Consider the following 25,362-nt stretch of genomic DNA (forward strand, 5'->3'; position numbering starts at 1 on the left):
CCTTACGAAGCAACTCATAAACTAGGGTTTAAACTTCTGTCACTCTAGCAACCCATCATCTACTTATTACTCCCCAATGCCTTCCTCTAGGCCCAAACAATGGTGAAGTGTCATGTAGTCGATGTTCACATGACACCACTAAAGGAAAGACAGCATACATCTCATCAAAATATCGAACGAATACCAAATTCACATGACTACTTATAGCAAGACTTCTCCCATGTCCTCAGGAACAAACGTAACTACTCACAAATCATAAACATATTCATAATCAGAGGGGTATTAATATGCATAAAGGATCTGAACATATGATCTTCCACCGAATAAACCAACTAGCATCAACTACAAGGAGTAATCAACGCTACTAGCAACCCACAGGTACCAAGCTGAGGCTTTGGGACAAAGATTGGATACAAGAGATGAACTAGGGTTTGAGATGAGATGGTGTTGGTGAAGATGTTAATGGAGATTGACCCCCTCCTGATGAAAGGATTGATGGTGATGATGTTGGTGATGATTTCCCCCTCCCAGAGGGAAGTTTCCCCGGCAGAACAGCTCCGCCGGAGCACTAGATTGGTTCCGCCAAGGTTCTGCCTCGTGGCGGCGGAGTTTCCTCCCATGAGCTAGCTTATGATTTTTTTTCCTCGACGAAAGACTCCATATAGCCAAAGATGGGCATCAGAGGGCTGCCAGGGGGCCCACGAGGCAGGGGACGTGCCCAGGGGGTAGGGCGCGCCCCCACCCTCGTGGATGGTGGGTGGCCCCCCTCTGGTACTTCTTTCTCCCAATATTTTTTATATATACTGAAACATGCTCCCGTGAAGTTTCAGGACTTTTGGAGTTGTGCATAATAGGTCTCTAATATTTGCTCCTTTTCCAGCCCAGAATTCCAGCTGCCGGCATTCTCCCTCTTCATGTAAACCTTGTAAAATAAGAGAGAATAGGCATACGTATTGTGACATAATGTGTAATAACAGCCCATAATGAAATAAATATTGATATAAAAGCATGATGCAAAATGGACGTATCACACATCCTCCCCACACATGTCCCAATGGTTCTGATAAAAATATGCAGGGAAGCCATCAGGGCCTGGTGCTTTTGTTGGGAACATTTGGGAAAGTGCAGACTTGACCTCCTCACTAGTGTATGGCGCACACAGTGATTCATTCATTGCAGCCGTGACCTTACGAGGAACATGGTCAAGGACATCTTGTATACCTTGGACACCTTCCGATGTGTAAAGATCATGAGAAAAATTAGTTGCCATTACTTTCAACTCGGTTGGATCACTCACCATAACTCGAAGAGCATTCTCGAGAGCACGTATCATGTTTTTCTTTCTCCTCATACTTTCCCGGAGATGAAAAAATCTTGTGTTTTTGTCACCTGAAGATAGCCATTCGATTCGAGCACGCTGCCTCCACATGATTTCTTCACGGTGATATAACTCAATTAAACTTTCATTTATCTTTAATTCTACATGCAGCGGGGCTGTACGCAAGGGATCGCCGCACAATTCCTCAAGTTTCTTCTTTAACTCCTTCATTTCTTTTCTCACGCTCCTAAAGGATTGTTTGCTCCATTTAGTCAAACCCCTTGAGACATGTACTAGTTTCTCATGAAGTTGCTGAGTGTTCTCACATGGACTGGCAGAAGCCCACACTGAATGCACTATCCCGATCAGATCCTCATGCTTTTCCCACATAGTCGCATATTTGAAACTGCAATTAATCTGCTTGTCTCGGCCAACACCAAGGTCTAAGAGAATTGGTTCGTGGTCTGTAGTCGCAGTTGTATGGTGCTAGAGAGTTGCCGACGGAAATTGAGCCAGCCATTGAGGATTGACCAAAGCCCGGTCAAGTCTGCATCTCGTGTATGTACCACCAATGACCTTCTTCTCAAAAGTCCAGAACTGGCCCTTGTACCCAATATCCAACAGCATACAAACATCTGTAGCTTCTCGGAAAGTCTGTATTTGTGCATTACTACGGTTACCAATGCCCATGTGTTCACATGGACGTAAAACTTCATTAAAATCTCCAATGCACAACCAGGGGAGGGAGCTCAAAGTACTAATGTTTTTTAGTACATCCCACGTTTGGTGTCGCAAGTGAGTCTGGGCCTCACCATACACGCATGTAATTCTCCAAATATCATGGTCTGGTTCTTCAATAGACACATCCAAATGATAACAAGAGTAACCCAAAATCTCAACCTTTATTGAATTATTCCAGAAAATTCCAATACCACCACTCCTACCTTGACTATTGCTACCTCTTTTAGCACTGCGTTGGTTTTCCCTGAAGAGGAAGCGATGATGCAGCAAAGTAGCGTAAGTATTTCCCTCAGTTTTTGAGAACCAAGGTATCAATCCTGTAGGAGGCTACGCGCGAGTCCCTCGCACCTGCACAAAACAAATAAATCATCGCAACCAACGCAAATAGGGGTTGTCAATCCCTATAGGGCCACTTACGAGAGTGAGATCTGATAGATATGATAAGATAATATTTTTGGTATTTTTATGATAAAGATGCAAAGTAAAATAAGGCAAAGTAAATAGCAAAGCAAATAACTAAGTAGTAGGAGATTGATATGATAAAGATAGACCCGGGGGCCATAGGTTTCATTAGTGGCTTCTCTTGAGAGCATAAATATTCTATGGTGGGTGAACAAATTACTGTTGAGCAATTGACAGAATTGAGCATAGTTATGAAAATATCTAGGTATGATCATGTATATAGGCATCACGTCCGAGAAAAGTAGACCGACTCCTGCCTGCATCTACTACTATTACTCCACTCATCGACCGCTATCCAGCATGCATCTAGAGTATTAAGTAAAAACAGAGTAACGCCTTAAGCAAGATGACATGATGTAGAGGGATAGACTCATGCAATATGAATAAAACCCCATCTTGTTATCCTCGATGGCAACAATACAATACGTGCCTTGCTGCCCTTACTGTCACCGGGAAAGGACACCGCAAGATTGAACCCAAAGCTAAGCACTTCTCCCGTTGCAAGAAAGATCAATCTAGTAGGCCAAACCAAACTGATAATTCGAAGAGACTTGCAAAGATAACCAATCATTCATAAAAGAATTCATAGAAGATTCAAATATTATTCATAGATAGACTTGATCATAAACCCACAATTCATCGGTCTCAACAAACACACCGCAAAAATAAGATTACATCGAATAGATCTCCACAAGAGAGGGGGAGAACATTGTATTGAGATCCAAAAAGAGAGAAGAAGCCATCTAGCTACTAACTATGGACCCATAGGTCTGAAGTAAACTACTCACACTTCATCGGAGAGGCTATGGTGTTGATGTAGAAGCCCTTCGTGATTGATTCCCCTTCCGGCGGAGCTCCGGAACAGGCCCCAAGATGGGATCTCGTGGATACAGAAAGTTACGACAATGGAATTAGGGTTTTGGCTCCGTATATGATCGTTTGGGGGTACGTGGGTATATATAGGAGGAAGAAGTACGTCGGTGGAGCAACAGGGGGCCCACGAGGGTGGGGGTGCGCCTCCCTACCTCGTGGCCTCCTATTACGTGCCTTGGCGTAGGGTCCAAGTCTCCTGAGTTGTATTCTATGAGAAAATCACGTCCCCGAAGGTTTCATTCCGTTTGGACTCCGTTTGATATTCCTTTTCTTCGAAACCCTAAAACAGGCAAAAAACAGCAATTTTGGGCTGGGCCTTCGGTTAATAGGTTAGTCCCAAATATAATATAAAAGTGGATAATAAAGCCCAATAATGTCCAAAATAGTAGATAATATAGCATGGAGCAATCAAAAATTATAGATACGTTTGAGACGTATCAACTATCAACTGCATAGGCTTTATCATAGCCCAACGTACCAGCTAAAGCTTCTACCCTAGATCTGTCTATCTGAGTTTCGACAATACATAAGAGGGTAGGGGAAAACTTCTTCGTGAATTCGCGAAGTTCTTGGACTGTCGCGGCGTTGCCCACACTAGGACAGTTCCAATAAAAAGTACTCATTGAGCCCGGCGGCACTCCTCGAAGGAGCCCGCCAAATTTTTCACTGACGTGATCTGATCATCCTTGCCATCAGTCCCCGTTTTGGTCCTCTTCGGATCCCTCGATGTTGGTGGACTAACGGTGATATTTCCCACAGGAACAATAGTAAGTTCGTTGGATCTGTGATCCACTCCCTTATGCACAACATGCGCATTGGGGTTGCTGCCTAGTTCGGCCCTTTCATTCCTCTTTCTGCTGGCATCATCCACGGCCATCTACGAGGCTTCTGCTACTGGTTCATCTCCATAATCTTTGTTGTTGTCACTAGCGTTCCTGTTTCCTCCGCTTCGGCCACCCCTTCTGCCCCCACGTCTGCCCCGGTTGCCACCAGGACCACGCCCAGCTCTCATCGACCAAGTAGCACGTAACTCTTTGAATAATAAAGCCGAGTTTGGATGGATTCCGTTGCCATGCTCTTTGAAGATGTGGCCCAAGTGGCCACAGACTACGCACCAATCCGGCAAACGTTCATACTTCACCCTGTAAATTTGCCTCTTCTGGTCCCTTATGAGTGACACTGCATTCTTCAATGGCTTATACACATTGATCTTGACCCAAGCACGATAAAAATTCCCAGTGAAGTCATGTGAAGATGTTTCCACAAACAGAACCTCTCCGACCTTAGCAGCAAGCGAGGGTTCCAGATGGGCATATAGGGTCGGTACATCATGGATCTGAATCCATATATCTAGTGTATCTAGCTTTACTTGGGAGGGCTGGGTCACGCCATCGTATCGAGTTATGATGACAACATTACCTCTAAAATTCCATGGCCCCTCCCGCATAACTCTCTCCCAATCACCAAGGCACTGGAAATTCATCGTGTAAAGATTTGCTTCCAGAGGCTTGAAATTCACATATTGTGCTAGATCGCATGTAGCTCTCATGTTCCTGAAAAACCACCCATGGCTATAGGGTTTGTAAATATGCACTCGTGCCACCGCCATCCATCTATTTGCATCTACAGGAACGGATTCCTCATCAACCACTACATCATCCATGTCATCTTCATGGAGTCCCAACTCCTCCATCAACTTCTCAAACTCTTGTGCAGAAGAGGTGCCCCCAGCCGCTGCCGATCCGGCCCCAGCTTCCGCCGCCATCTTCAAACCCTAACCCGACTTGAGAGACCACCAGGTGTTGAGATAGAACCTAACCCAAGCGCTTGCAGCACAGAGTACGCCTAGGACCGTGAGGCCCCTGGTGCACCCTAGAGACAGATCGCCGGGAAGGAAACAAGCAAGATCTCAACGGCGGCTAAGATCGCCATCGAGAGGACGAAACCCTAGCTAAATCTCATCTACTCCCTCTGTTCAGTTCACTTTTGTAAGACGTTTCAGACAACTGAAAATGGGCTTCTTTGCATGTTGTCTGAAATGTCTTCAAGGCCTTATAAAAGGAACAGAGGGACTAGATGAGATTTAACAATGTCACTTCTTAGTTCTTTGCCGTTGGATCTAGATGCTGTAAATCTTGTGCAAATCTCGATATGAAGTTGGTTTGGTTTCTACCGCGTGCTTCCGCCTCTCGTTTTTCTTTTGCCGGCCCGCTTTTCTTCTTTTTACTTTTTCTCTGCCCGTTATATCATCGCCGAGCGGGGCAACCCATTTATTTGTTTTTTGTTGTCTGTTCTATGGGTTCGTGGAGAATTGGAGCAGTCTACCCACAAAGAGGAAATGGCGGGGGAACACTAGCGTGTGGGTGTCATTTCTCTTTTCTTCTTTGAAGCATTTTCGTGTTTTCTATATGTTTTAATGCATTTTCATTCTGAAAATTATTACCAGCTTTTTTTATTCTTGTTAGTTCTTTCTCTTCTCTATTATCTCTACATGATTTTTTTGTCTTTTCGTGTGTCTGTTTTTACTTTATTTCTTTTTTGTCTTTTATTTTATTTTTTCCTTTCTCTACAAATTTCTGAATGAGATCATGTGAATCTTTTGTTGTAAGTTTTGGAAATATTTTTCTAAGCTTTTGAACACCTTCTAAAATTGTGAATACATTTTTTATGCAGAACGATGTCTCCTCTAAGTTTGCCCCATTTCAATTTTAATTTCTGTACTTTTCATGCAAGTGTTCGATCCCCATCTCGCTGGTCGCTATTTGTTTGTCCTACATCCTTTTATTGGCCTATTTGGCTTCACCATTTTAAGCTCGTTATCGCAACGCGCTGACAGCCCGTTTCAATGCATTTTTCTAGGTCGCGACGTAGAATTGGCCCATTCGTGTTGCACGTTTGTATTTTTGTTGGGCCTTTTCCTGCTCGCTCTTATCACCCATTTTCATCTAGCATGTGTTGTAGAAATGGAAGAGACATATTATGTCACTTTTCATTGCCTTTTTAAAATTATTTTCGAAGTATGATATTCAAAACTCAGTCTCTTTGGAAGAGACATGCTCTGACTTGTGCTCGATATGTATTGGCCCGGCCAATATTTTTCCCAGTTACAAGTCCAATCTCGACACACAACTAGGGTCGACCCTTTTTTACCCTATTTGTTACTTCACCATAACATGCAATTGTTCTCTCCCAGTTGCAAGTCTACCTTTGATACACAACCGGTCTCGACCAATCTTTCTCGCATTTACAAATTCACCCTTGACACGTAACGGCGGAGGGGGCAACCTTTTTTGTTCCCGTTGCAACTCCACCTTTGACATGCTACTAGAGCCAACTTTTTGACACACAATTGAGAACAAACCCATTTTTGTCCTAGTTGCAAGTCCACCTTTGACAGACAATTGGGGGACAAACCCTTTTTGTCCCAGTTGTAAATCCACCCTTGATAAGTAACCGAGGGGAACAACCCATATTTTCCTCCTGAGTTGCAACTCCACCCTTCGATACAAAACTACGAGCCCAATCCATTTTTTTTCCTAGTTGCAAGCCCATCCTCAACACGCAACTTGGGGGAGGGGAGGGCGATTATCTTTATCCTAGTTGCAACTCCACCCCTAACGTGGGGTGCCCGTATTTTTTTCTTGTCTCAGTTGCAGCTCCATACTCGATACGCAACTGGGGCTTGACCCATTTTTATCCTAGTTGAAGGTCCACCATTGACACATAGCTGGAGGGGGGTGACCATTTTTGTCCCGGTTCTAACTCTACGCAACTGAGGCCCAACCCATTTTTTCTTCTTCTTAATTTCAAGTCTAGCTACACCATTGACATGCAATTGGGGGCTCACCTTTTTTGTCTCAGTTCGAAGTCTACTCTTAGTATGCAACTAGGGTCCTGACCAATTTTTGTCTCCATTGCAACTCCACCCTCGATACATAACTCGGGGCCAGCCGATTTTTGTCCCAGTTGCAACTCCACACCCGGACATGCAATTGGAGCCTGCCTTCTTTTCCTAGTTGTGTGTCCACCCTTGATACGCAACTGGGGGCCCGACCAATTATCTCTGAGTAGCAACTCCACTTTCGATACGGTTGCCTCAAACAAAAACATTCGATACGCATTTGGGGACCGACCCATTTTTGTCCCAGTAGTAACTCTACCCTAAATACATAACTAGGGGCTCGACCCATTTTTTCTCCAGTAGCAAGTTCATCCTCGTTACGCAACTAGGGGCCTGGCCCATTTTTATCCCCGTTGCAAGTCCACCCTCGACATGCAATTGAGCTTTGCCCATTTTTGTCCCAGTTGCAGGTCCATCCTTAACACACAACTAAGGAAGGAGTGACACTTTTGTCTCAGTTTCAACTCCACGCCGACATGCAACTAGGCCCGCCTTTGTTGATCTTAGTTGCAAGTCCACGATTGATACGCAAAAACACATGTTCCGATCCGACTGCACCTTTTTAAATTAACAAACATTTTTTATAAAATAGAATATGAACATTTCATAAATATTGAATAAACATTTCATGATGTTGGATAATTTTTTAAATGCACAACGAACATTTTTCTAAATATGATGAACATTAAATTTGTAATTTGTTTGGTTTGGCATACACTTTTAAAGTTTTATGCACATTACGAAATATTCAGTTTACACGAAAGAGACGCATTGCGGTTGGTTGTTTGGTTGGTTAGTAGTAGTACTCTTACATCTTAAACCATTAAGCAAGTTCGACAGTTACACATGGGGGAATCTAGGGACATTTCGTCCCAGTAGATGTAACATTAATGCAAGTGTTTCAATTTTTTGATTTTTATAAATATATGAACATTTCTTAGGTTTGAAGAAAATTTTACAGAATCATGAACATTTTCTGAATTTGTGAATATTTTTTGAATTCATGAACATTTTCTAAGTGGTCAAACATTTTTTTCCAAAGTCAGGACCATTCTTAGAATTCGTGAACGTTTTTTAATTGATAAATATTTTTAAAGTTGAGACCCCTTTTTTCAAATGCTCAAATATTTATCAAATTTTTGAAAATAAATAAATTCATGAATATTTTCAGGTTTGTGAATAGAGCAAGCTGACCTAAATGATGGTGACCTGGAGACAAGCTGGAGGGTAATCGCAAAAGAAAAACTAAACGATACGCACCGGGCTGGAGCGTGCCGCGTGCATGGATCCCCACGAAATGTCATTTAAATCAAGAGCAACTAATTGAGTAGTGCTTGTTCAGGAGCTTTCCCAAAGATCACTTGGGGTGGGCTGAGAGCGCGCCCACTAGGAGCACTCTCAGCCGTCGCCAAGTGTCGCGCTTTAGACGCTCTCTTTGAATTTTGTTTTTATTTTTATTTTTCCGCGTGTTCATCTTTTTAGATGTTTTCTTTCTTTTCTTTAGCTTTTTGTTTTCCGACGGTTTTTCTTAGCTTTAGGACATTTTTTCAAAAAAATTAAAGTTTTTCATATGAAAAAATGTGTGCTTTCCCTTTTGTGAGAGGCACGGTCCGTGCCTTTCGAAAACGAAAAAAAAATCCTTCCGTGAGAGGCATGGTTTTGCTTTCACGAGAGGCTTCTTGCTTCCATGAGAGACGCAACCGTGCCTTTTGAAAACAGAAAAAACATGTTTTCTTTTTTAATTTCTTCTGTGGGAGGTCTGGTTTGCTTCCGCGAGAGGCACGACTATACCTCTTGAAAACAAAAAAAAACACGTTTTCGTTTTTTCCTTCCTCGAGTCTAAAGGTTTTGCTTCCGCGGGAGGCATAGCCATGCCTCTGAAAATTTAAAAAATAATGGGTTTTTTTTCATGAGCGGCACGGCCGTGCCACTCAGAAACGAAAAAAACGTGTGTTTTTTTGCGCGAGAGGCACGGTTTTTTCGTGAAGAAAAGTTCGTCAAAACCTATCAATATGAGATTTGGATGCATGATTTAAGAGATAAACACGTCTTAAATAAACAAATCTATGAAAAAGGGAAAACCGCCAGGTTACTATACTTCGCAACCTGGGATGGTGAAAGTGAATTTTGGAAAGAGTACTCCTCAATTACTGATTTTGATTTAAGTCGTGCAAAGTTGTACTAGTAATCAAGTTTAGCTTTTCACAAAAAAAGGTAATCAAGTTTAACTTTTTTTAGTCGGACTAAAAGCCCACCCCAAGTGACAATGAAAAACAAGCAAGAACAAATGCAGGTGAAATATAATTTCAAACAAAATCACTAATTAAAGAACAATCTTTGCAAAGGTCATTCCCCCCTTGTCACATTGCGACAAGTGGAGCATTGCATGTGCGTCACTTGTCTAGGATTTTTACTTTTTTTTGTAGACCCGTTTATTTAAAATGTTTTATCTAGTAAACCGTGCGTCCAAATCTTGAACTGCTTCACCATTAGTTTTCTCGCGTCGAGATTTTCAAAATTAGGTCTCATTTTGATAGGTTTTGACTGACCTTTTTTTTCACAAAAAGACGGACAAGAACCGCATCGGGAGTACGATTTTCCTTTCTGAAAGAGACATGACTGTTCCTCCTGTGAAAGGAAAAAAAATGCATTTTCCCCTTGTTTCCAAGAGGTACGACCGTGTCTTTCACGGAAAAAACGTGTTTTTTTTTCATTTTCGAGAGGCGCGGCCTTGCCTCTCATGGAAGCAAATCCATGCCTCTCGCGAAAGCAAATTCGTACCTCTCGCTTAAGCAAAAAAACAAGTTTTTCATGCAATTTTTTTTTACCAAAAGCTAAGAAAGACCGTCGAAAAACCCAAAAAATCATCTAGAAGGCCAAAAACGCATATGGAAAAAATTAAAAATTGAAAATCGAAGAGAGCGCCTAGAGCGTGACACATGATGGCGGCTGAGAGTATGCCGGGTGACCTTTGCGGGGGCTCCCGAAGGAGTACTCCTTCGTTGCTTGCTCCCAATTTAAAAACCAATGACATCATCTTAGATTGTGATATAATTATGTTTAGGATTTATCTATATCACATCTAGATGTGAGATAATATCTCACATCTAACATGATATCATCTTAGTTGATTTTTATTATTTGTTTGTTGTTTTTCATTTTTGTTGTTGCCAGGCCTAGCGTAATTTTTGTTTTTAGAGAATCACCCAATATGACTAAAAAAAGGGCCACCCTGAGCATGCTCGCATGGGCTAGGATTACCGCTGCTGCTGCTCCCTTGCTAATGTTGCTAGCCGACGTACTAGTACAAACGACAGCACGCGTCCCTTCATGTTGTTGCTGCTAGTTGTACTACTATACTACACAGCAACTCGCATCTCTTTCTGTTGTTGTTGCTAGTCGTACTACAGCGTTACACTACACGATAGCTCGCATCCTTCTTTTCTTACGACGGAGATAATCTCGCAAGTATATTAGTTTTCTTTTAGATAAACATGTGAGAGATGAACACATTTTGTTTAAAAAATATTATAAACACGAACAATATTAGAACAATGAACAAATTTATGAATTTTGGAACATTTATTAAATCTTGTGAATTTATGAAAAAAAGACAAAATAATCAGAAAAATGAAAAAAGATCAACTTTTGAAAATAGAAAAATTAAAAGGAGAGAAAAACCAATAAAGAAAACATGATAAAATAAAAAAACAGAAAACCATGAACAAAACAAAACCAAACCAAAAACATATCCTACCTACTTGGGTCAGCTCATCTATGGTTTGTTCGTTGTTGAGGGTGGACTTGCAACTGGGACAAAACAATGTCGGACCCCTAGTGGCAAGTCAAGCGTGGACTCGCAATTGGGACTAAAAAAGGTTAGCCCCTAGTTGCGAGTTCTGTTTAAACTTGCAACTGAGACAACAAAGGTTGGGGCCCAGTTGCGAGTCAAGGATGGACTTGCAACCGGGATAAGAAAAGGTTGAGCCCCAGTTGCGAGTCGACGGTGGACTTGCAACTAAGACACAAAAAGGTCGGACCCTAGTTGCGAATCAAGACTGGACTTGCAATTGGGAGTAAAAAACTCGGGCCGCAGCTAGGAGTCGAGGGTGGACTTGCAATTCGAACAAAAAAGGTTGAACCCTAGTTGCGAGTTGACGGCGGACTTACAACTCGGGAAAACAAAGTTTGGCCCTAGTTGCAAGTCGAGGTTGAACCTGCAACTTGGACAAAACAGGTCGGACCTGAGTTGCGAGTCGAGGGTGGACTTGCAACTTGCACAAAAGAAAAGTCTCGCCGTATTTGTGAGTCGAGAGTGGACCTTGAATTAGGACAAAAAAGATTGGGCCCCGAATCGAGGGTGGACTTTCAAGTGGGACAAAAAAAGGTCGGACCTCAGTTGCAAGTTGAGGGGATACTTCCAATTAGGAGGAAAAAATGCGGGCCCCAGTTGCGAGTCGGGAGTGAAATTGCAACCGGAAAAAAATGTTGGGCCCAAGTTGCGACTCAAGGATAGACTTGCAACTTGGACAAAAAAAAAGGTCGGACCCCGAGTTGCGAGTTGTGGGTGAACTTGCAACTGCGATAAAAAAAAGGTCAGGTCCAAGTTACAGGTCGAGGGGATTGCAACTGGGACAAAAAAAGATCGAGCCCTAGTTGCGAGTCGACGATGGACTTGCAACTAGGAGAAAAGGTTGAGCCCCAGTTGCGAGTCGACGGTGGACTTGCAACTGGGACAAAAAAAATGCTAGGTCCTAGTTGCGAGTCAAGAACATACTTACAACTAGGACAAAAAATGGTCAGATCCTAGTTGCGAGTTGAGAGTGGACTTGCAACTGAGACAAAATGACCGAGTTCCAGTTGCGAGTTGTGGGTGGACTTGCAACTTGGACAAAAAATGGTCAAGCCTCCCTCACGAGTTGATGGGGCAAAAGCGAAGCCAAACATGCTTAGGCCAATAACAGGATACACACAAAAAAATAGCGACAAGCAAGGCAGAAGATAGAGCGTTTGGAATTGGAAAAACTATGAGCCTAGTTGTTAGTCGAGGGTGGACAGCTGGAACAACTACGAAATTACGAGCCTAGTTGTGAGTCAAGGTTTGACTTGTAACTAGGATGAAACAAATTATAGGCCAGTTGCATGTCAAGTGTGGACCCATAACTAGGATGTAAAATAAAACACAGGCAAAATAACAGGGGTCAAAGGTAAGTCAGTGAGAAAATGGGGATAAACTTCATAGTCAAACCCCTAAACGATGACATATACGGGTCCATGTGGAAAGAAATGCGAGAACATGATGACACAAAACAAACGAGACAAGAGGATGCGTGACAAAAAATTGATGAGTGAACACAAACGCGCATGTTTGGCTGGTACTAACATTAAGACAAACAAATCGTACAGTTATAGGCTTAGATGAGCTAAAATTTCATCTAGATTGATTTTCGAAATCTGAAAGAAAAAATCTAGCTACACAATCAAACTTGAAAAATAAAAGAAGGAATAAAAATACACGTGGCCCTCCAAAAGAACTAAGTCCATGGAGAAAAAACCAATACACAAAACATAATAACGGTCCACTAGAAAAATATCATAACTGACGTCACTGATTCACGAATGATAAACAGAAAACACGACACAATAACAACAAGCACGACTCAGAAACACATGTATCTAACAGTATATGAGTTAGATAAAACATTGTTAACTCTCATTTAGATGAGAATTAGCAAACCAATCCAAAACGAGACCCCAGATCGTGTGGCGGAAACGCCCTAACAAAAGACGCATGCGCGAACATGTCGACAAGTAGACACCAATCACACGACACGACACATAGCGCGCATGACAAAAATAACCAGCGATCAAGATTTGCACGACATTCAAAGCGAACATATGACAGAGTGAAAACAAGTTCATGAATTTTAAACAAACAAATAAAGAAAGAAAGGAAAAATGAAAAAATAAAAAAGGAGAAAATAAAATTACAAATAAAAACAAAAAACCATGAATTTAAAACTAATTCACAATTGAAAACAAATAATGAAATAGGAAAAATTAATCAAAAAAATAAATAAAATGGAAAACAGAAAAAAAATACTGAGAGTCAAATGAAAGTTTACAAAAAATGAGAAGAACTAGAGTTAAGTCGTTGCACAGACTTGTGAAAAGAAAATAGAGAAACACAACCGACGGTGAAAAAAAACTAAGGCCCACTAGATGAGAGGCACGTGAGTGGACTATAGACAAAAAATGACCTGCCAGCCCAATATCACCAAAGAAACACGACAACGGCCTGGTGATATTGGGCTGTTAGAAGTTCTGGCACCCGCTAACCAATATCACCAAAGAAACACAACAACGGCCTAACCTAGTGTCGCCGCTAGAAGCTCTGGCAGCCGTCGGCGCCGCCAGTCGTGCTCAGCTGCCCCAACCGACGACATGAGCAGGTTCTGTGGAAGCCACAGTTTCGATTTTTGCCTAGCGCACATACCATCTCGGGATTGTCTTGTCCCTTGTTGTCAAAATTTCACTCCTCTCCCTCTTCCTTCAAACTTGGTTCGGGGTAGCTCTGTTTAAACGGAAAACCGAACCACATATACGGTTAAGCAAATTTTCGGTTGATTGATTTTTGTGTGAATTTCAATTGTTGATGCGGACTAACTGAATTGATAAAAAAATCGATTTAAGCCCAACGCCCACTTCAGACGTCACAATCAAATCGAGGTTGTGTTTGGTTCATTTGCAATCCTCAGTTCCAAATCTGCTAATCGTTCTCTGATAGCACTAACTCTTGTAGTATTAACTATTCCTTCTGTCTTATAATATAAGAGTGTTTTTTTATTTTAGTTAATGTTTAAAACTCTCTTATATTATAAGATGGCGGGAGTAATTTTTAGGTGGCTGCATTTAGATGACGGAGGAGATGTGTGGGCGATAAGATACTTTTCTTTATCCTAAAAAAAAGGTGGTCGTGTTTTTTTTAGAAAAGGAGGATGACCCCCGGCCTCTGCATCTGGGAGATGCATACGGCCACTTTATTGATTATTTTCGAGGACCTTACAAAGTATTACAACAATGTGCCTGAATCCACCATCTTGGCAACATATGCCGCTACTCCTATCCAAAATGATGAAGGAGTGCTAGCTGGGCCACTACCCAAACCACTCACCTAAGCCTAACATCAAAAGCCGAAAGCCGAAACTCATTCGGAAGCCCCAGCCGAGCCACATACCGGGTCTGGGGCACAATCTGGTCAGACGCACTCGTGTGTCGTCGCCGCCATCTTCCACAGGTCTTCAGATCATATTGAGGCCTCTACCTTGTCTGGCCACTCTGCTATCGGCGTCACCATGACGCCAGACAGCAACCTCCTCCTGCGCGAGCCCATCTCCGCACATCGGACGCCGAGTCTCCACAGCGCCATGCCATCGATCTCCGCCGCCATCAAAGTTTGGGATGAAACACCGCTCCACCATCCCTCCAGCCAGCACTTGCTCCAAGACGATGCCCCAGAAGGGAAAGCGATAGAACGCCATCATCATCTGATCCGGAAGACCCAGATCTGGGGTTTCCCCCTGAGCACCCCGAACCTGATGGCGCAGACTGCCAACGATGCCTCGACCATCGGCAGTAGCTCCACCAGACGAGCGTCGCCTACGTCGCCGCAGCCTCCAAGATGAAGCTGACCAGAATGCATGTGTCGACACCGAACCGCCACCACTTCCACCGCCGCTTGAGCAACCCCCGAGCAACGCCTTCAGGAAGGAGCACGCCACCGTGGTGTCATCGTCGCTTGGAACAGGGGGGTCTGAGGTTTTCACCTGAGCTCCTGGGAGGGGTGGAAGGAAGGAGATCCTCTCCGAAGCTTCCAACGAGGGAAGCAACACCCAAAGGCACTGCCATCGGAGTGGCCGCCACGCCGGCCAAGAGATTCCCCCGGAACCCTTCCAGCCACCGGATCTGCAAGGCCAGCACCCAAGAACGGTGACCGAAGCCACCAAGGGCCGGATCCGCTGCAGATCGGAGTAGATCAGGGGCGAGGACGAACATCACCATGGCCACCAACATGCAGCGAGGAACCGCCGCCGCAGCCGAAGCCCACCACCTCCCCGCCATCCACATAGCCAGGGAAGTGGCCCACCTGACCACGCCGGCGTCGCCCGCCGCCAAGCAGCGCCACGTGCCACCAGCCATGGCCGCCGCCATGGATCCGAGCCACAGGCGGGCCGCCAGCCGCGGGGCCCCGCGGGAGAGGAGAGCCGCGCCACGGGGGGAAGACCCCGCCGCCGCCGCCATGACGCGGGCTTCGCCCGGTTGTGGCCTCCGGCGGCGGCGAGGGGATTAGCTGGAGAAGGAGGGGCCGGCGGTGGCGCGGTTGGGGGCTGCCGCCTGAGTCGCCTACCCTAGGCGACGCGGGGGCCGTGGTGTTTGTTCTTCGGCTATCCTCAATTCCAATCCACTAATCATTCTCAAATAGCACCAGCTCCTGTAGCCATTATGGATAACCAGTTTTTAGGCGGCTGCCATGCTGTTGATTGAGACGATGAAGGAGATGTGTGGGCGATAAGACATTAAGGTTGTGTTTGGTTCATGGGCTATCCTCAGTTTCAAATCTGCTAATCGTTCTCTGACGGCACCGGCTCATTTAGAAATTAGGGATAACCAGTTTTTAGGTGACTGCCATGCTGTTGATTCATATTAATTTCTGCAAATGAAAATGACTTCTTTTTGTAATATACTTCGGGTACAAGCCGGCTACCATGAACAGGTCTCCCACCTAACGGCGAGTTAAGTTGAAATCAAGTTCGAACAAGTATGTCGTGGTCTCTCTCAGGTCTTTTTAGATTAATAAAGAATATAATTGCCCTAAATTCCAATAACCCAGAAGAGGCGTCTAAACACTTAAAAACAAGCAGTCACGGCAGTGTGTGCCCACGAGTGTGACAAATGGCACAATCCAGTTTATTCGACAAACAAATCTCCTGTTAATAAAACTAATTAATCAGCCGTTCCCCATTCAAACCTCCAAAGGACTGCGCGTACTGGGATATTAATTTCCTAATGCAAAGCCTGCTGCTGAAACAGGTAACATAATCAGATCATAAGCTCCCGATATGGTTAATCTAATCACTCATTGGTATCCAACTTGTCGCCACATATTCTTCTTTATTATTGTGCGATGTGATGGAGAGAATATTTCAACCCAAAGAGAAAAAGAAGAAGAAGAAAAACTTTTTCGAGAGAGCTAGGGATAAGAGTGCATCTCTCACAACACGACCCTTTGCACTTTGTCCGCCCTTTACAAATACACAGGATACCATATTCAATAAAGATATTTTTTGGAATCCAATCACTAGACAAATACAAGGAGTGTATCTTCAGATAGTAGTTTCAAGTGATAGTCATCCATCCGCTCTTGATATATTACACATTGGCTTGGATGCATGAATCGACGAACGCTATGTATGCGGAAATTCGCTACGGCACCTAGGTGTGGGAGCAAGCTCCTTGGTGGCCACACGATTGCTTCGTGATTCGTAAACTCATTTATGCGATTAGTTCTTAATTCTTGCATATGGGGTCCATGCATGATAGCCTTTTGCAGTTCCACCCATCCCACTACTCATGCTTTTCTTTTTGACTTTAAATTTGAATTTATTATATCTTTTGAACCAAAAGTATAATTTGTGTTTCGTTTGCATATTCGTATTCCTTGCGATGGGGGCTTTGAAAGAATACCACTTTTGAACATGTTTTGATAACTTTTAAATACTTCACCAAGTTTCAAATATTAAAACTTGATAGTCATAATATTAAGTTTTACCAAGTTTCACTAGCTTTTACCAAGATCCATTTTTGGGGGGTTTTAGGGTTTAAGGTTTAGGGCTTAGGGTTTAGAGTGCGGGGTTTACGTTTTAGTATTTCAAACTTGTTGAATTCATCATTGGTTTTATTAAGTTTTAATAGTTGAAACTTGTTGAAGTTTATAATATTTATCAAAATGTGTTCAAAAGTGGTATTCTTTCAAATCCCTGGTCGCAAGGAATCTGAATAGTAAAAGCATGCAAGGTTGGATGGGTGGAGCTCCAAAAGCTGCGAAAAGCTGCCATGCATGGACCTCATCTAAGATAATTAAGGGTCAAACCACATGCATCAACCACCCCAGTTTCCGAATCGCGAGGCAGACTGACGGACCATAATCTGCATTCCCCTGTCACAACTCCTCTCTAGCTATGTAAGCTACACCAATCTTATATAGATCGTGCCTCAGCGACATGTGTGTAAAAATATAGCAGCTTTGCTAACTCCCAAGTTTGTATGTAAACCTTAGGGGCTAAACTTTGCACATTACTATAGAAAACATTTAAGTTTAACTGTACCTACCGCGATCTTTATTATGTATATCATATGTAGAGTGATGTGGAGAGGATGATGATTGGATGTTAATCCAAAAGGTAGTGAGGTTAATTGGAAGTTATGACACATGTAAATATATACAGTCCAAAAATTAAAACAGAGCTATAGTTATTCCTAACACACATGAAAAAAAGTTGATTTAAGTTGGAATCATTTATGGGTGTCACAGACAGCTAAAAGTTGTCACTTTCCTTGTCTCCTTCTCTGCCACATGCCACCTCTCCTCCTTGCCACAAGTAAGAACTGCGAGGCAAAGCCTGTGGTGGACAAAGATGGTGGTGGGGCCTTCCTTCTTCACATCTAGCACGGTGGGCTTCATTGTTATCGTCCGTGTCATCTCAGGCGGTGGCATACGGTTGGCATAGTTGAGGGCAACTATAGATCCTACAAAGGGACACCTATAGGATGGAGCCAACCAACTAAGTGAGCCTAGGAAAAACATTATGACACCAAATTGTAGATCATTATTTCATGGATATTACTCTCAAAATCTCCATCCAATACTAAATTATCGTTATGGTTTCTCCATTGAGCCCGGTAAGCCACCGAGACTAGCTAGGAGGTGCCTCCACCACTGGGCAGTAGGGCTGCAACACGAGGCTGGGTGGTGGGTGACCAAAGGCGTTGTGGCTGGCTCTTCCATGCGTGTGGTGGTAGATTTAGTGTCCTTGATGACAGATGTGACACAAAGTGCAGCGTCCCAAGCTAGCTCTGTGAAATGGTTGGCAACATCTGGGTTGTGGAAGAGTGAAAAAGGGCCTTCTACTTTGTCTTCGTGGAGGTAAAAAAATGCTTTTATGAAAAGCTCTTCTTGATGTTGATCTCTTAAGTTTCGCAAGTCTGGCAACCTGTAACGCCTCGGACATACCTGCCGATGGTCGGCACTCCTGGCGGGATCTAGACTGGCCCCACAGATCAATACTAGTCTTTTCTGCGCACTTTGTCCTCACTTGTGCGCACCCGGGAGCAACTTCCCGATCGGTCACCCATCCTGAAACTACTCCAAGCTAAGCACACTTAACTTTGAGGTTCTGTCCGAATGGACTTCCGGAAAAGAAGGAATTCCTTATTGATATGAGTAGTCTATCATCCCTAATAAGACAGGCTATCACATACACCCCCACTCAGAGGAACCGACGTCCTCGTCGGGCCATAGGAACGTTCCCTCTTGGCACATACGTCTGTGCATCCAGTCCGGTACATATGTCATGCCGTGTGCCACGACGGGTCACAAACTTCATGAACAACATGACCGCGCACCTGTCCACAAACATCCGTGAGTCGGCTCTGATACCAACTTGTAACGCTCCGGACATACCCGCCGATGGTCGTCACTCCTAGCGGGATCTAGACTGGCCCCACAGATTAATACTAGTCTTTTCTGCGCACTTTGTCCTCACTCGTGCGCACCCAGGAGCAACTTCCCGGTCGGTCACCCATCCTGAAACTACTCCAAGCTGAGCACGCTTAACTTTGGAGTTCTGTCCGAATGAGCTTCTGGAAAAGAAGGAATTCCTTATTGATATGAGTAGTCTATCATCCCTAATAAGCGATGCTATCACACAACCCGCTATGCTTTGTGGTTTCCTTTGTAACTAATTCTCCTTCATTCAAGGATGCTTAAAATGAGGTTAACTCGCATTTAAAAAATAAAATGTACCTTCTATGTTCTTATACTATCTCAAGGTAAGGAGCCAATGGAGTCCGAGTTAGGTGTTACAAATTTCTAGAATAGAGCACTAAACATCAAGTAAATGTGGACACAAAAAAACAATGCGAAAGACAAAACCGACAATGCCAACATTGGCGTAGACGCCATTCATCTCATGAAGGCTCACTTTGGGTTGCATCTATCTCTCCTTTGTTATCCCAGAGGCGAATCTCAAATGTAGGCTCGCCTGGGCTAGCCGTTGATGACGCTTCCACGTCGTGTTTCCTTCTTGGAGTTAGTCTTCAAGTGGATCTATCATTATATCGGGTTGTTTCTTGCTTAAGTTGCAACTCTTGCTTTTTTTTCCTGATGAGTTCTATGATGAGTTGTAACTTAAATATTGTTGGTGGTCTGACTCTTTTGAACACTTTATATGCAAGCTTTATCCTCAACGCAATATATATATGTGCATGCACGATGTATTTCATCAGACACCAATTTTCACCATGCATTGAATTTCTTCATACCCTATGATCATGCATGATTGGATTCCAAGATATAGGGGGAGATCTCCACAATTTCAATTTGTCATGTGCATTTGCAACCCAAAGCAAATTCATCAATATGCGCATCTTCAGGGGAAGTTCCTCTATATCATGTAATCAAATTCTTCATACTCTGTTCTTACACTTCCATTATTTATCCCCGTTGAAAATTTAACCAGTTTGTCATCAATCACCAAAAAGGGGCAGATTGTAAGTGCATCAAGTGCCCCCTTAATTAGTCGGGCACCGGTCATTGGGTGCTCAGTGGATCAATAGGGGTACCGGTTAATGGTCGTGGGTAGACATCGAGGAGGTGTCCCTATATCCATTGTTGGAAGGACATCTTGCATGGCAACGATGAACAATAAATATTGCATGACTTTGATGGAAGTGGGTGTGCTTCTCAGTGTAGCTTGTCAGCTTTTATTCTCATCAAAGTTGGAGCAGCTACAATGCATATGTGGTCGATAACTTGTCGCAACGTCGTCTTGGACATGTTTCCCCTGCCGTGGGGTTTGGCCTCGAATGTGTAGTGGAGTCAGAGCCTTTGCCTCGCATGCGCGACGGGTGATGACAATAAGGATGAGTTTGATGTTTCGTCACTTCCGTTGGTGTGTATTGAGTTTGAATTGTGTGTGTTCTATTGTTTGGTAAACAGATGGTGCACGATGCCCTGTTATTCAAAAAAATCCTACTTTTCTAATTAGCAAAGCAACTATATGTTCTTATCATGAAATGCGGGAATTCCTACCCTTTGGGTTGACAAAATAAGTTGAAGGCATCTAGCTAAATTAATGGAAGAAGCCATAGAGTTGTTTGAATATATATTACTTGGAAATTTAGGAGCAGGACTAACACTTTTTCTTTCATTTAAATACTTGCTATTGTTTAGAAACTTTTTCTGTAGATTAACTAGCTGAATGCATGTGTGTTGTTGTGAACAAAAAGATGTTGGTTACATCATTGTTATATAGTGGATGCTCCTATTAGTCCAGGCATAATATTTGCAAAAGAGCAATATGTAATTAGCAAATAAATCCATAGAAAAAGGTAAAGAACGTATAATCTTACAAAAATTAGAAAATCAACATATTTTCCAATGGCAGCTTGAGAACCTCTTGACGGATGTAGCTTGTTGGCGCACCCCTCTCATTCTAATATCATCTCCATCACAATTGTAGCCTAGTCACTGGCCAACTGCCTACCAAATTTCATACAAGTCTTCAAAAATGAAAACTACAAACTTTAGTGTGAACCATAACAAATTCAAATTTGGATGATTTCCATCGTTTACCTCTACCAAGGTTAATTTTCTAATTTTCATTTAGCGAACATGAAGCGTAACCATATTTATGTGATGGTAGATGCAAGCGCATTATATGTGCTTGTTTATTTATATAACATTTTGGAACTCATTAGGGGCAATTTTTCAATCTTATAGTACTAGGAGAACCCCAAATGCTAGGATAACCTTATATGTTCTCTCAATGCACCATATACAATCAGCTGCAGGAGGCTTCCTGATTCCAATAACTTAGAGTGCAACCTTGTTCTGGAAACAAATGTTCTTCAAAATTTTAATTAATGGATGGACCCAATTTAAATTGTGGCATGGAAAACCACAATTGCCATTGACTAAAGATCACAATTTCCCACGGTTTGCATGCTCGGTGGTACTTTATCTGCAAACACTTGAAGTGAAAAAAATATAACACATAAGACAATTTAAATAAGCATAAATTAACATACATGGCAAGCAGTTTCTTACTCTACAAAAAAGATGGCTCGATCCAGGAGGGGCAATTGGGAAAGAAGCGGTGCAATAGTGGAACACTTTTTTGGGTGTGGTGGTAGACAATGAGGACATTGCGGTGTGGTAGAGGACGTGGATGCAGAGCTTGGTGAGGATGAAGACGAGAATGTTGCATTGTCCATACCATATGAGTCTGGTCTCATTGGGTTCTTTGATGCTTCCATGTTTGTATTGGAGGCGTTGGTTTTGGAGAACTTTTCTCACGGTCCTAGTATTATGGTTGGTCGGTGTGGATGTTTGCCATGGATCATCATTGAAGTTTTCTCTTTTCCTTTTTGATAATTTAGTTTTGTGCATCCACTATGTCTTACATAACTCTTGATATCGTATTGTTGTATAGGCTACGTGTCACTGATATCATCCCGTTATAGCTAAATACACTTCCTTTATAAAGAAAGATTTGTCCTTGATCCCATCTGTCGTGTGCAATTACTTTCCTAAATTCTCCCATCATGTGCTTGATCTTTGCTTGTGAGAGAAGTGGTGGCAGCATGATTTAGTTCAAGGTGTAAAATAACATTGGGAAGTGATTTTTTTAAGAAAGACATTGTATAGGTTTTTTCTTTTTTACATGGGCGATTTATTATGAGTGAACCATAACCGACCTCTTAGTGCCATCCCATCCCCTAACGAGCGTTTTCAACTCACATGTGTCATGGGCCAGATACATGATTGTCTTATCCCGCCAACCATGCACAATCGGAGAGCAACAACGGCCTTTGAGAGGCCTTAAAAGACTAGCCTGATGGGATCCAAACACCCCCGTCCTTATAAGTCATGCTCTGCCTCCTCTCATAACTCATGTGAGATTAAACCCAACTTGAACGACTATGGGTACTAAGTCGTCAGTAACAGTAAAGGAGATTGGTTAGTAGATTACTTGCTCATCCCAGCAGAATAAAATATAGCATATATTATTCCTATTCAAATATTGTCTTTAATTAAGTGTTTAGATTTCTTTTGTATGTGAAGCAAAAAAAAAGAAGAAGCCAAAATACGAGAGGGATGATTCCCTCTTTTTTAGGTAAAAAAGGTTGTCCCTCATTGGTTCCACTAATGTATTATGCCTTGCCATTGGCCTAGGAACCTCAACTCTTCGTTGATACCATTTCCTGAGGTGACATGGGTGGTGGCACAACCTCATGCGAACTGTGTAATGGAATGTTTTTCGGAATTTCGGAGCACTAGTTGAATGATTTTTTTCGCTGATTTTCTGCCTATTTACGACTATGGTCCGACGAAGGGGAGGGGGAAGGAGCTATGAGGATATATGATTTTGTGTTATGGCTGCACAAATCTCAAAGCGAACATAGTTTTTTTTTTCCAGAAAGCAGTATTACCTCCGAGCTCTGCATCCAGCGATGCACACAGCCATCAAAGCGAACGTAGTATGTCAAGGGAATGCAGCTGGACTTTAATTTTGAGCAGGGAAATAAGGTACCTGATGCCTTAGACAAAGTCTAGCTCATCTAATCATACTTTTCTTGTAAGCTAAAGCCAGAATTGCATCCGTCCGCATCGATGCCGTCCTCCCACTCGCATCTCTCCATCTTTAAATGGAGATCGCCCCGCTCGATACCTCCTCAACTCATCCTCTCACTCGCCTACTGCCGGTACTACTGCTGCTGCTGCTGCTAGCTAGCCTCGACATTTTTTTGAGCAGAAGAGGGGCAGCTAGCGTAGACATGAAGAGCAGGAAGAGCTACGGGCAGCAGCAGAGCCACCTGCTGAGCCCGGTGGGCAGCCCGTCGTCGGACAACGGCGGGGGCGACTCGCCGGCCAAGGAGCAGGACCGGTTCCTCCCGATCGCCAACGTTAGCCGCATCATGAAGCGCTCCCTCCCGGCCAACGCCAAGATCTCCAAGGAGGCCAAGGAGACGGTGCAGGAGTGCGTGTCCGAGTTCATCAGCTTCGTCACCGGCGAGGCCTCCGACAAGTGCCAGCGGGAGAAGCGCAAGACCATCAACGGCGACGACCTGCTCTGGGCCATGACCACGCTCGGCTTCGAGGTCTACGTCGCGCCGCTCAAGGCCTACCTCAACCGCTACCGCGAGGTCGAGGGCGAGAAGGCCGCCGTGGTCGGCGGCTCGCGGCTCGGCGACGACGACGCGCATTCCTCCCTCTCTGCCGCCGGCGACGCCCTGGCGCCGCAGTACACGCACGGGGCTGGCGACCGCGGCGTCCAGGACGGCGACGTGGGCGGCCACGACGCGCACGTCGGGCTCATGATGGGCGTCAACATGGGGTTCAACCCCGGGACCGGGACAACGTTCTACGCGGCGCCGGGTGCGGCGCATGGACGGAGGGCGTACGGCGGCGGGGAGGGTGCAAGGGGGATTGATTTCGAGGCTGCCTTCGGTGGCGATCGCGGGAAGAACGGCGCCGGAGGCGAAAGGGAGTTCGCTGGCCACCTCCACGGCGCGGTGCAATGGTGAAGATGGATGTATTCTCGACGGGAGTACACAAGTTAATCTGCCTTCTGATAAATGCTGCTACTCTTCTTAATCACCTACAGACTAATACAGTCATCATGATTCCCTTTTTACACGAAAAATATTGTACGAGCGGTTCCAGTTATTATCTTTTGTTATACTTTAATGAAATATTCGAGCGCGAATCAACCTGTGGTTGAGTTGATTAGGTGGACAGTGGTATCTCCAACCCACCAGGGTTCAAGCGCCTACGGTGACTTCGTAAATCTCAAGATGATATGCCGGCTCAGTCTCTCGGAGGTGCTCATAGGGGTAGGGTGTGTGTGTGCGTTTATAGGAATGAGTGTATGCACGTGTATATGAGCGCTTGTGTCTGTACTGATGCTTAAAAAAATGAAATATTCGAACGATGTGCCCACGAGTGTGACAAATGGCACAATCCAGTTTATTCTGCAATCAGATCTCCGGTTAACAAAATTAATTAATCAGCCATAGCAATCAAAACTATTCAAACCTCCAAAGGACTGCGTCGTACTAGCATATTATTTTCCTAGTGCAAAGCCTGCAGCTGAAACAGGTAACTTAGTCAGACCTTAAGCTCCCGTCATGGTTAATCTAAGCAATGAAGAGTATCCAAGTTGTCCTCACATATTTTCTATTATTATTGTGCGATGTGATGGGCGCGAATATTTGAACCTGAAAAAGCATAAGAAGTATAGAAGAAAAAGCTTCTGTGAGAGAGCTAGGGATAAGGGTGGCACCTCTCTCACAATGACCCTTTGCGCTTTGTCCTGCCCTTTTAGAAATGCACAAGATACCATATTCGATCAAAGATATTTTTTGCGAGTACATGGCATGTATCTTCTTCTTTTTTGAGTTGGCGTATGTATCTTCAAATAGTAGTTGAAGTCCTTTTCAAAGAAAATGTATGTAAGAGTAGCTTCAAGTGAGAGTCCTCCCTCCGCTCTCCGTGTATTGCACATTTGCTTCGCGTGGATCCATGAATTAGTTAAAGCAATGTAAGCTACAACAATCTGAAAAGATCGTGCCTTCATGGCGACGGCTAGGGCTTGTGAATGGCTTCTGGTGGTGTTTTGGCTTTCTGCACCATTTCTTGATGCCCCCCCCCCCCGAATTAGGCTTGACCCACTGTACAAAGTGTGTTTGGATGATCGTCACGGTGCTCATGGCAGCTGGTACGGCC

General features: G+C 43.7%; 1 protein-coding gene across 1 annotated transcript; it reads left to right on the forward strand.

Annotated features, from left to right (window-relative positions):
• Positions 1-23,299: 23,299 nt before the first annotated feature.
• On the forward strand, positions 23,300-24,614 carry LOC125538904 (nuclear transcription factor Y subunit B-3-like). Its single transcript, XM_048702226.1, has one exon. It carries the CDS (start codon positions 23,412-23,414, stop codon positions 24,159-24,161), a length of 750 nt encoding a protein of 249 aa, XP_048558183.1. The 5' UTR covers positions 23,300-23,411; the 3' UTR covers positions 24,162-24,614.
• The last annotated feature ends 748 nt before the right edge of the window (positions 24,615-25,362 follow it).

Source organism: Triticum urartu, chromosome 2 (genome assembly GCF_003073215.2).
Source record: "Triticum urartu cultivar G1812 chromosome 2, Tu2.1, whole genome shotgun sequence".
Classification (NCBI taxonomy): Eukaryota; Viridiplantae; Streptophyta; class Magnoliopsida; order Poales; family Poaceae; genus Triticum; species Triticum urartu.

Excerpts from the sequence above, each read along its gene's own strand:
- LOC125538904 (XM_048702226.1), top strand. The coding sequence starts at position 23,412 with ATGAAGAGCAGGAAGAGCTACGGGCAGCAGCAGAGCCACCTGCTGAGC.